Genomic DNA, 12,700 nt, shown 5'->3' on the forward strand with positions numbered 1-12,700 from the left:
TTACTCATGATGAAAAAACAATAAAAGCGAAAAAAATAATGAATACAATTTAGTATAATAGACCTTGTTTTAAAACTGTTAAACAATCAGCCATTATTCTATTTCATAAAAAAAAAATATAGCACATGCTTTGACCGGTAGTAAATAAAACATTACACTACTAACGCCACCTTTTGACTAATTGATAAACTATCAATTAAACTGTTTGCTTATTAGTCTGCAATCCACACATAATGGATATAAAAACTGCATTAGCCATCCTTAAGTCAAACAGGTTATTTATCATTTATTTTTATTTTTCCAGTAAGTGAAGGTAGATTGACAAATAAAAACATGAGAGATAGCGAGCATCATTGGAAGAAAATTGAATATTATGAAGAGAAGAGTATGCTTTCTAATAAGAGGAAAGATATCTCCAGCAGTTAAAACATTTGTATGACTTGACATCTACTGATTTCTAAATAATGTTTCAATGGGCCTCATTAGGCGAACTTTTTTTTTTTTTGATGAGGATTGGAGAAAAACTTAAACAAGAAACAAACTGAGCACGAAGAAAACGAACCTTAGGAGCGGAGGGGAAGAAAAAGTAACTACAAAAATAGAAGTTGAGGAGCTCATGAAGATCAGAAATAAAGGCAAATCTTAACGAAAACTTTTCATTTCCTGAAAAGTTTTCGAAAAATGTCGAAAAAATATTTTCTATCTCTGGAAAACCTTGGGAATGTATATCTTCCATTACGGAGCCATGACAGCTTAATGCCAATAAGAATCTCAAGAATCGAAACTGATACGAAAGAAAAAATAGTTCCATTATGCTCAATTATCTTTATAAGAACCTTTGACATTGTTATTTAAAGCTTAATACTACCGTCTAAAACTGGAAATTTCAGAATGCCGTATTGAGATTACTGTAGCCGTTTTTCGTTGAAATTCGATGACAGGAGCCTTTTTTCTGGACGATTTTTTTGTTTCACTGACATTTTTTTTTCTACTGGATGTTTTCCTTATCTATGAATTGTCCATTTGAAGCATTTGCACTGTTTGGCTCGATGTGTTCTTCCCGGTTTTCTGTATATTATTGCCCTGTCATCAACGAACAAATTCTTCAGCTTTTTATAAAATGCAGTTTAAAATTTTGTCACAGACAATGCTAATTCAGCATTGGCCATTCACATCATATAATCCCAAAATTTACTCACAAAGGCTCATAAATTTTAGGACTAAACTTCCCTAGTTAGTTACCAGAATGCCGTTAGATGGAAATCTCTGGAAATCGAATCCTGTCCAGGACGAGAACTATTATCTTTTAAGCTGATGGTGAATTTGCTGATCTTATGCGAATGTATCAGGGTTTTTCACGCAGCTGACTATTTTTGGGGTTGAACGATGTAAGGTTAATGAACTCACCATCAGGTGAAAAAGTCCTAATAAAGGTGGGCGTCCTAGACTGGATTGGAACTCAGAGCTTTCCATCTAAGGGCATCCTGGTTACCAAACTGAGCTAAGGAGGCTTGGTCCTGAAATTCGTGAGTCCTCATGAGGAAGTTTTGAGATTTGCTGTGAATCACCGAGAAGAATTATCATCTTACTTGTATCATAATTTCGAACTGCATCTTATAAAGAGTTGAAACCCGAAGACTTTGTTTGATGGTGGCATTGAAGACCATCCAGTTAAAATTAACAACATTAATTAATTTTTATGAACTAAATACGTAGGCGTGGGCAGCTTTATTTCTAGTCAAATCAATTTTAATGCCAATCTGGAAGATTTACGAACTGTTATAATTCTTTCTTCTTCTTCATAGACTCATCGCTAATGATAATGTTAATTGTTTTTCACAATATGAATTGTGTCTTTTTTTTTTAAATAGATAATGCCATAAGAAGATATCGGCCTATGACCAATGTATCTGTTTTCTATACAATATATGTCACTCTTTTGTTTATGTTTTCTCAGTAACTTAGGAAGCATATTAACGACTGTAACAGTTTTGTTTTCCTCGTATTCCAATGAAGCAAATGGTGAAATAGATATTATCCAAATATCTATCCCTAGTTGTTCATTCAGTTCTAGCCATACCACGAAGATATTATACATTTCTAAACTGAGGCTTCGGTTGGATATGCTGCTGTAAACATCTACTTCTGAACTGCTATCGAGTCCTTTCAGTAATGAATGTGATTTCCGAAACTAGGTTTACTGAACACTACCCACCCATAACAAAATCTCACCATCGCTGCAATTTCCCAAACTACTACTGTCTTATCTATATATATTTTGTGAGTTCAACATATCGCATCATCGGCCTATAGAGTAGGATAGGTGCTGAGATTCAGCAGACAGTAGGAGAGGAAGATAAAGATAGCTTGTATAATGGTAGAGTAGAGAAAATAGGCCTCAGATGACCTGTTTAAGCTGTTGACCCCCCCCCAGGGGTGTTTCTAAAACGGTCGTTGATTTTTCACTTTTAAAAAAGGAAAAATCCTGAAAAGGAAACATGTAGGAAACTAGAGGAACTTGACACGAAATAAAGGCAAAGGAAAAAAAAAAAGAAAACCATTAATTTGACTAAACCTGCAGAAAATCTTGAAGGAGAATTTAGATAGCTGTTGAATGAGACAAGTGAATTTAGAAGTGGGGGGAAGGACCTGGCCTGAGTGATGCAGCCCACAAGGAACTGCACCGCCTCGCTGTAAGCCTTCGCTGCTCGGGTTTGTTCAGGCCAACTCCCTCCTATGTGAACAAAACATTAAAGTTAGAAAGGAGACACAGAAGGATTATTATTTCTCCGACTTAGCAATCCTCTTTGAGATCTGAGTCTGTTAGCACATTTAAGATGCTGCATAGCTGTGCTAGCTCATCCTCATTTAGGTCTATTTGTCCCTTTATGTCGTCCGGCACAACAGTGTTTATGCCGCGGACGAATAAGGTAACCCAGTGCATACATGTACATTTACTTTCAGACAGCTTGATAAATTCTGGTTGTCCTGCTTTGCTCATTATTCTAAATAGTTTTTCTGCAGTTTTCACCGATCCTCTGAAACTTCTTAATATTGCGCTTCCATTGCTAGCTCTAAAAATTATAGGTCTTTTGGGGGGTGTTGGCATGTCAACTCTGGGTTTCTTTGCGTCTCTTAAAATAACGTTTCCAGGCTCTTCAGTATTTCCCTCCTCTGGGCTTCCTGGACGTTTTTGTGAGACTACTTTACTGATTACCATTTCTTTTTCCTCTCCTGTGTCTCCAGTGTTAGTTTCGTTTTCTTCTTTCTATCTGCTAAGGTTTCTGTGGTGGTGGTGGTTTTATCCTTGGCTGTTTCTTCTTCCTCTGTTGTATCTTTTGCTGGTTATTTCTGCAGTTATGGCAGATTCTTTCATTTTATGGATTTTCTTGTTTCCTTTTGAAGTTTCGGAGTTGGCGTCATAGCTTTCTGATGCTGTTGTATTAAGTGCGGCCTTCAGGGTTGGGAATTCTTCCCGTTCTGTGCCATTTGCCTTTTCTGCTGGTGTGACCGCACCTCCCATCCTTTCTGCATGTGTTCTGGATGGGCAGGTGTCTACTTTATGGTCGTTGTTTCCATATTTCAAGCAAGCTGCTTGACATTGGTTTAGTGCATGGCCAGTGTTCAGGCAATTTTTACATTTGATTTTCGGGCAGTCGGCCCCAAAGTGGGAAAGGCGCCATACCTGAAACACTGCTTTCTTACACCAGGGTAATTTACCATTACCCTGGCAGATGCTATGAGGATGAAGTTTGGGACAGCAGTTTTCATCTCAAGAGAGATGATTACTTCGTCTGGCTTCCACTGAGGGTTGTCGACGTTGCTTAAAATTTGAACTTCCCGTAGGACGCCCCATTTGGAGAACACGCTACAGATGATATCTTCATTTTCTGCGTATTCTAAAGGTAATCTAGGGATTTTTAGCATTCTTAGAATGCTCCCTACCATGAAGGGAGATTCTTTTTTCCCCACATTCAAATCCTTCCAGTAGCTTGTTTCTACACTGCATGGTTTTTACAACCACTTGGTATCTTCCATCCCCATAAGGGGTAAAACCAAATATATTCTCTGCACCTACTCAGTCCATAAGAGATTTTGCTAACGTCCTCGCCGGTATGGTAGCATCTACCTAGATGCCGAGGGTCCGGACGCGCGGTAGAACAGATGTCATAGTTGGAAGATTGACTACGGGGGACAGGGTTCCTTAGATATCCCTACCATCACCGAGTGTTTATTCTTGCCCAGTTCGGGGTTCGTACTCTATCTGGCTGATTATCCAGAGCCTCGATGAGACCCGTGTTCGATAATAACCGAAAAGAACAGATACTACGTCTTGCTCTTAGCTGATAAGAACCAATACTACACTTTGATCTTAACCAAAAGGCCGAGACACGATAGTAACATTTACATCTACAACAGTCACTCCTCTTGTAGTGAAAGTCTTACCTTCTTTAGCCTATTTAAAGAAACATATATATTTTTCTAAATGGCGTATAAATAAATATTAAAATTTTCTTTAATTTTTTAAATTTAATATAATATAAAATATCTTAAAAAATAGTATTAAGGTTACAAAAATGTTCATTAATAATTACTTAAAATATTTAAACATTTTACAGTAACTGCTATTTGAACTGGGATGCTACTTCTTCTTCTTATTGTGCTATCTTCTATCGATGGTCAGCGACCATCTTGGCGAACAAACTGCGATCTTGTGTTAATCTGAGCAATTGTGCACTGCTCTTTCCTGTCCACGTCTTGATGTTGTCAAACCATGATATTCTTTTTCTTCCTCTAGTTCCTTTGCCATCAATTCTTCCTACCATTTGTAGAAGTTGGTATTTGCTGTTTCTCATGATGTGTCCAAGATATGATGTTTTTCGTTTCTTGATTATTTGTACAAGATGTTTAGCTTTGCCAATGGATTTTAAGACATCTTCATTTGTAATTTTTCTGTCCATGATATCTTTAGCATTCTTCTGTATAGCCACATCTCAAAGGCTTCGATTTTCTTGATGGTTGTCGCCTTCAATGTCCATGTTTCAACTCCATAGAGCAGAATAGACCACACGTAGCATTTCAGCATTCGGCATCTGACTTCCATGTTTAGGTCTTTATTGCAGAATAGTGTTCTCATTTTCATGAAGGACTGCCGTGCAACTTCAATCCTTGTCTTTATATCTATTTCTGGATCCCACCGTTCATTAAGCCAGCAACCAAGATATTTATATCTTGACACTTGATCAATAGTTTTCCCATTGAGTGTCAGTTTCATTGATGAGGCTGGATGTTTGCTGATGATCATGTATTTTGTCTTGTTGATGTTTATATTTATTCCCATTCTTTGGCTTTCTATGTATACTCTGTCAACGAGTTTTTGGAGATCCATAATGTTATCTGCAATTAGCACGGTGTCATCTGCATATCGTAGGTTGTTAACAATCTTTCCATTTATTGTGATTCCCTCTGGACATTCTTCCAATGCTTTTTTAAAGATTACCTCTGCATATATGTTGAACAGGAGTGGTGAGAGCACACATCCTTGTCTCACTCCTCTTTTGATGTTAATATCACTGGTGGTAATGTTGTCTAATTGAACGGTAGCTGACTGATTCCAATACAGATTTGTTATTAGTCTTATGTCTTGTTCGTCTAGCCTTATTTGTTGAAGGATTTCTATTAAGTTGGTGTGTCTGACTTTGTCGAATGCTTTTTCAAAATCTATGAAACACATAAAGACAGATTTCTGTTTTTCTATGCATTTTTGTATCAATATTTGGGTACAGAAAAGGGCCTCTCTAGTACCAAAACCATTTCGAAAGCCGAATTGTGTTTCACTTAGAGTTTCTTCACTTTTTCTATAAATGCGATTCTGAATTACTTTCAAAAATATTTTTAATGTTTGGCTCATTAGACTAATAAGTCTGAAGTCACCACAGGAATTCGCTTTGGGTTTCTTTGGGACAGTGATAAATGTAGATTTGAGCCAATCTGATGGAAATTCATCACTTTCATATATTTTATTAAATAGTTTTTCAAGAAGTTTGATGTTATCTGGTTTGATTAATTTTAAAAATTCTGTTTGCACACCATCTGGTCCATTGGCTTTTCCTGTTTTACTTGTTTGTATAGCATTCTCTATTTCGCATTTCATGATTGCTGGTCCTTGAATGTTATCTTTTATGTTTATAGGCTTCTGTCTAGTATCATTGAAAAGTTCTGTTACATATTTTATCCAAATCTGTGCTTTATTCTCTTCTTCTAGAACTATTTTTCCATTTTCGTCTCTTAGAGACACTATTTGCTTTTTCCTCAGTTTTCCGGAAATTTCGTTGATTTTCTTATACAGATTGAAATTATCATGTTGTTTCTAAAGCAGTTCAATTTCAGTACATAAATTTTTCATCCAATTTTCCTTGGCTTCTTTTATTTTTTTCTTGATGATGTTATGTGTTTCTGTATACCTGGCTAGGTCTTTGTTTTTATACATTCTTCTTGTATCAATAAGAGAAAGAATCTCATCTGTCATCCATTCCTGTTGTTTTATATTATTCACATAACCTACTTCTTCAATACTTGTTGTTACGATGGCATTCTTTAAGCAATTCCAAAGAGATTCCACACTTTTATTTTCTTCTATGTTAATCTGTTGTAATCGCAGGTTAAGCTGTGTCTTGGCATTTTTATTTATGTTCGGGTCTTTCAGTTTTTCTACATCAATTTTCTTTTTCTTCTTTTGTGATTTTTTAGCTGATTTTAATCTAAGACGTATTTCTGCAACTATGGGATTGTGGTCTGATGAGATATCTGCTCCAGGATAAGTCTTTGCACTCTTTATACTACTGTGGAATCTTTTATTTATCAGTATATAATCAATTTGATTTCTGACAATATTATGTTGGTTATCTTGAGGCGATTTCCAAGTGTACAGTCTTCTGGGTGGAAGTTTAAACCAGGTATTTGCTATTGTTAGATCTTCTTCCTGACAGAATTGGACTAGGCGATCTCCTCTGTCATTTCTGGTGCCTAAGCCATATTCGCCAACAATTTCTCCATCACCCCCTCTTCCCACTTTTGCATTGAAGTCACCCATCACTATGTTTATATCATGTTTCTTTGTTAGGTTTTTAATCTCTTTTAGGTGTTCATAAAACTCTTCAACATCTTCTTCACTTTTGTCAGCTGTGGGTGCATAAGCTTGGATGATATTTATGTTAACGGGGTTTCCCTTAAGTTGTAACAGCATTATCCTTTCAGAAAATGGAATCCAATTTATTACTGATTTATTGATTTCTTCATCTACTATTACAGCTACACCATGTCGATGTTTGTTCTCATCATTCCCAGAGTAATACATTGTCATATTATCTTGTTGACACTTTCCAGATCCTGGCATCTTGTCTCGCAAATTCCCAAAATCCGGATGCCCAGCCTCTTCATTTCTCTTGTGGCATTTCTTAATTTGCCAGCTTCATACAGAGTTCTGACATTCCAAGTTACAATTTTAAAAGTGGACACCATTTTGAGCCCGGAGATTCTTCGCACCCCTGTCCCATTTAAGGGACGCCGGGAACTTGGGGCCAATTGTAAGGGTTTGCTCGCCATGGTGGTTGTTCTGGAGATAAGGTAGAGCAGTAGTTTCTCCATTTGCTTTCTGCTCCGCAGTATTACAGACGTACACAATATAATCATATTGCCATCTGCAAATCTCTGATCACAAGCTTTTCCGTCATCATTTGGCTTCAACCTTGTGTCAGTACTGACAATGCTGCTTCCCAATGTCAGGGGCGGTGACCCCAGTGGATGCTACAGTGGAGATGTTTTAATCATCATCATTTAGTTGCATGATTAGTATTCCAGAACGGCATTTTGCTTTGATTGTAAAACTATAATGTGTTAATGGATCCAAATTAAGACCTCCTCGTAGGTCGATACTTGAGATAATATAATCTGAAGTCTAGGTTGACGACAAGCAACATAAGTGACGCTCTCTACTTATCAAATGGGGTCTAGCTATTCGCAAGCAGTTATTTTTTTCAAGACTGTAGTTGGAAACACAGATAAATTATACACTGAAAAATACTGTAACCTAAGTAGAAGGTGATGATCACTAAATCTGTAGTAAATTCCAATCATTTTATTGGTCAGTAAAGAAAAACAACAATAAAAAATTAAAAACTAAAATTTAAAAAATAGGCGTAATAATGTGCTTTATAATTAATTCTCAATAATTAAAAAGTGAAGTAAGTTTATATAAATTTTACCAAGTTGTTATTTCTGCTAATGGGATACACAACAACTTTCATTGCACCTCTTAAGGGATTCGGTTCTTGGAACATCAGACCGATTAATCGTAAGCTTGGTAAACTTTCACGGACAGGCTGTTTGATTTGCATTCAAATCTCATTGGTAACGAGAGTAATTTTCTTTCTCCCATTTTCTTTTTAATGGAACTTGAAAATCGCGCGCACACACACACAAATGCCACATATTACAAACTATACGCAGGCATAAATAAATAAATATATCGAGTCAAAACCGAATGAAATCCACCTGGTGGTAGTAAGTTTATATAAATTTTACCAAGTTGTTATTTCTGCTAATGGGATACACAACAACTTTCATTGCACCTCTTAAGGGATTCGGTTCTTGGAACATCAGACCGATTAATCGTAAGCTTGGTAAACTTTCACGGACAGGCTGTTTGATTTGCATTCAAATCTCATTGGTAACGAGAGTAATTTTCTTTCTCCCATTTTCTTTTTAATGGAACTTGAAAATCGCGCGCACACACACACAAATGCCACATATTACAAACTATACGCAGGCATAAATAAATAAATATATCGAGTCAAAACCGAATGAAATCCACCTGGTGGATTAAAATATCCTAAGCATTAAGAAGTACCATAGAGGATGATAGAAAAAGAAATAAAGGAAAAAAAACAAAAAGATGGTAAACTAAGAGCACATTTTGGGAATATTGGAATCACTATATAATTTGGTTTTTTTTCTATAATTTAGTAATTCGTTATAATTTGGTAGTTATGGGCTGATCTTAGTTATAACTTTTTCCAGTTATAAAATGACATTAACTTGCCTTTTATGTATTGTAAATTAAGATTAGTTTTAGAAAGAAACACAAACTCCTCGAAATTTTTCATTAAGCAAAATTTTGGTCTCTTTCATAAACATGGACCTGATGCTTTCACATCGCTCACCATTAAATAATATCCATAAGAATAACACAGTTTCTGCATATTTTAACGTACATAATAATATGAATAGTTTATTTATTTTTTGGTGTTGCATTAGGGTCTGCTGTCCAAGAGAGAATAAGAAAAAATTTTAGTTAATTACAGACATACAGACATATTTCTGCCAAGTACTATTTTCTTTGCTGCAAAATACAATAAGCGATCGTGTACACAAATTGTATTGATACTGAAACTGCAGTTTAAAGTCTATGTGGAATTTCTTATACCTACGCTGCAGAAAATAATTTCTATAGAGTTTTGTCTAATGCTTCTAAAAATATATATCGAGGGTGCAGCGTTATAGTTTATTATTATTATTATTATTATTATTATTATTATTATTTAAAACTTCCAGGGATCCCATAATTTACTGTGGGAAGCCACCGCACATTACACGATCCAGAATCCGCATCCATTGTTTAGTATGATTGAATATTGTAAAATATAATTCATATTCCAAGAAAGGGATGGGATATTGCAATATAAACTTCGCCTAACAAATATTCGTTTATTTTGCAAAAGGTTAAGTAAAACATTTCATTTAATTTATAAAAATATATAATCTTATGAAAGCTTAGTTTTTATTATTAATATTCTGCAAAAATTAAAAAAAGTTATTAATAACTTTGGATTTAATATAACACCATTATTAAACAATAATACTAGCTTATTTAAATCTTTCATTTAGGATGTTGAATCCACCGTGAGATGCGGTGATTAATACCCTTGGAGGATAATGGATGGCAATGCTGTAGCCAATGAAGTTCTCACTGAGGCTCTTGCTATTGCTGTTATCCTCCTGGCATGATCAGAGCTTTAATAGCTCAATAACACCTTATCCCTACATTGTCCTCTACAGATAACGGGGGTAAGATGAAAAGCATTCTTGCTTCGCCCGTTTAAGCCAGTCCTTATAAGGATAAGGTGTATACATGTACATTTAGATATATGATTCAATCCACTGACCCTTGGAGGGTAATGGATGGCAATGCTGTAGCCAATGAAGTTCTCACTGAGGCTATTGCTGTTACCCTCCTGCCATGATCAGAGCTTTAATAGCTCAATAACACCTTATCCCTACACTGTCCTCTACAGATAACGGGGAAGATAAAAAGCATTCTTGCTTCGCCCCTTTAAGCCAGTCCTTATAAGGACTATAAGTGTATACATTTAGGTAGGTGGGACTGAAGGTGAAGATGAAGAATGGATGGCAATGCTGCAGCCGATGAAGTTCTAACTGAGGGTCGGCTATTGCTGTTACCCTTCTGGCATGATCAGAGCTTTAATAGCTCAATAACACCCTATCCTTACACTGTCCTCTACAGATAACGGGAGAAGATGAAAAGCATTCTTGCTTCGTCCCTTTAAGCCAATCCTTATAAGGACTGTATACATTTATTTTAGAGAAATCGTAGTTGATTTCTTTTATTTTATATTTTTGTATATCATATCAGAAGTGCATAAATGCAAAATGACTATTGAAATAATATCTGTGGCCTATTTGTTATGTATAGTCATTGAAATAGAATATTTCGAATTGGTATACGCATTTTGGGGAAATATTAATCGATTTCTTTCTGATAATTGCTTAGAATTTGTGCTATATATGTAATATAATATTTATTTATTTACAGGTCTTGAACAGCAAACCACATCTGTATCCAGTCTGGACTGTCTATCGCTAATTGTAGAAAGCATTAGTCCTACTATCAGCAGTACAGTTTCGACAGCTTCTAGCGACAGACCCCTCTAGTCAATGTTTCGTTAGAAAAATGGACGAACGTTTGTAAATACGAAGAGGTGACTATCAACAGCCTTGTGATTACCTGAAATGCCATTAGGAACTATTCTATTTTTCTAAAGTTTCTGTTGACAATGTTAGTTGTGCCAATAAAACAACAGAACGCGCATCTGTGCCAGTGTCTTAATATAGCAACTATAAATCTTTTACATCTGTGCATTACGTTATATTGATATTAATAAATAATAACTAGTAGTAGTAGTAATTAAATATATAAATAAATGTCAAAAGACATACCTAACTTTTCAATAATTAGAAATAATAATACAGTATACTGACCTACCAAAAGTTATGGAATATGCCCATATTCCATAACTTTTGTATCCTTGATTATGTATTTTCTTACTTTTGACCCTAAGAACTATTTCAGTGCATCATGAAAGCTTAAAGGCGTGGAATCTCTACCACCTTCTAATTTTGAGTTCCAGTTATCTCAGATACGTTCAGTCAAGTTCGGGTCAGTACTCTATTCTGGTCCCTGAAATCTTACGCGCTTATTTTCTTTCAGCTTTTTACAGTAATTGTTTACCAATGTCCTGACAACCTCGTAAACCACAGCATTGGGATAGCAATGTTACGCTGGACTCGTTGGCCGAGCGTACAGCGTAGCCGCTCTCCAACCAGTAGACCGCGGGTTTGAATTCACCGTGGCATGAATGTGGAAGGAATATTAGATGGGAGGTGAATTTCAGGCTGAAAATGTTCATGTAAAAGTTCCATAGAAAATCACTCAAGGTACAAATGTTTGTACTATAGGCTTATTAGAAATCTTTCGTAGGCGGGACCAAAAAGAAAAAATAAATAAAATTGCGAATTTTAATTACATGTAGTTTAAGTGCTACATAACATCTGCCTTTCCTGGAGTGTCTCTTGAGTTTCGGCGAATGTTTCTCACTACTCTTTAGCCTTGCTACTGGCATATGTCAAATACGTTTTGAACTAATTCTTCACCATCTCCCCCATCCACAAATAAGCTTCAGAACTCGTATCTGGAGGTGAAGGAGATTTATTTCAGTTTTTACTGGAATCAAATATCTCTACAGTATAAATTAAAGGAACACAATAGTTTATGTTAGCCACTAGGTCAGTATATTATGTCTGTGTAACCGCGTGTGTTCTCTGGCCAGTTTGCCTGCTTTGCAAGTTGAAAAACTTTGCTGCTGCCATAGAGTTGGACTTACCTTCAGCTCTTATAAAGGTTCTTCACTTTCTAGACGAGATTCGAACCTAGGCCTTATCGACGATTGATTGTAGTCGCTGCTACTCAAAAGGAGTTTCTCTTCCGATTTAAGAGAGCTTAATATGTTAAAGGCGGTTCGAGAAACTGGAAGTTTTCATTATTACAAGTAGTTTTTCCTTCTTTGTGTGGTATGAAGGCTAATATATAATGAATACTTATTATTAAGACAAAAGTAAATTTTCATTCAAGTTGTCCTTCCTCTGATTGAGAATAGTGAGATGACTAGCACTTAATCGCCATTTATTTTTTTTTTTATTTTCGTAATATTTCTGAATGAGAAGGAACAATACAAACTATTAAGACTAAGTCACGAATGGAGTATGCTTTTATTATATATATTTAAACCTGTATGTGTATATATATATATATATATACACATATATATTATATATATATATATAT

The 12,700-nt window shown here is 35.6% G+C and overlaps 1 protein-coding gene across 2 annotated transcripts in view; it reads left to right on the forward strand.

Annotated features, from left to right (window-relative positions):
* Window positions 1-11,165, forward strand: part of LOC150104932 (myogenic factor 5-like) — a 118,978-nt gene extending 107,813 nt beyond the window's left edge. For both annotated transcript variants that reach the window (XM_090396055.1, XM_090396056.1), the window contains exon 4: window positions 10,892-11,165. In XM_090396055.1, coding sequence (XP_090252181.1) covers window positions 10,892-11,010 — 119 coding nt within the window. In that variant the 3' untranslated portion in view covers window positions 11,011-11,165. The remainder of the gene's footprint in view (window positions 1-10,891) is intronic.
* Window positions 11,166-12,700: the final 1,535 nt, after the last annotated feature.

Source organism: Typopeltis vanoorti, chromosome 7, assembly GCF_054136105.1.
Source record: "Typopeltis vanoorti isolate ZY-2024b chromosome 7, IOZ_Tvanoo_1.0, whole genome shotgun sequence".
Classification (NCBI taxonomy): domain Eukaryota; kingdom Metazoa; phylum Arthropoda; class Arachnida; order Uropygi; family Thelyphonidae; genus Typopeltis; species Typopeltis vanoorti.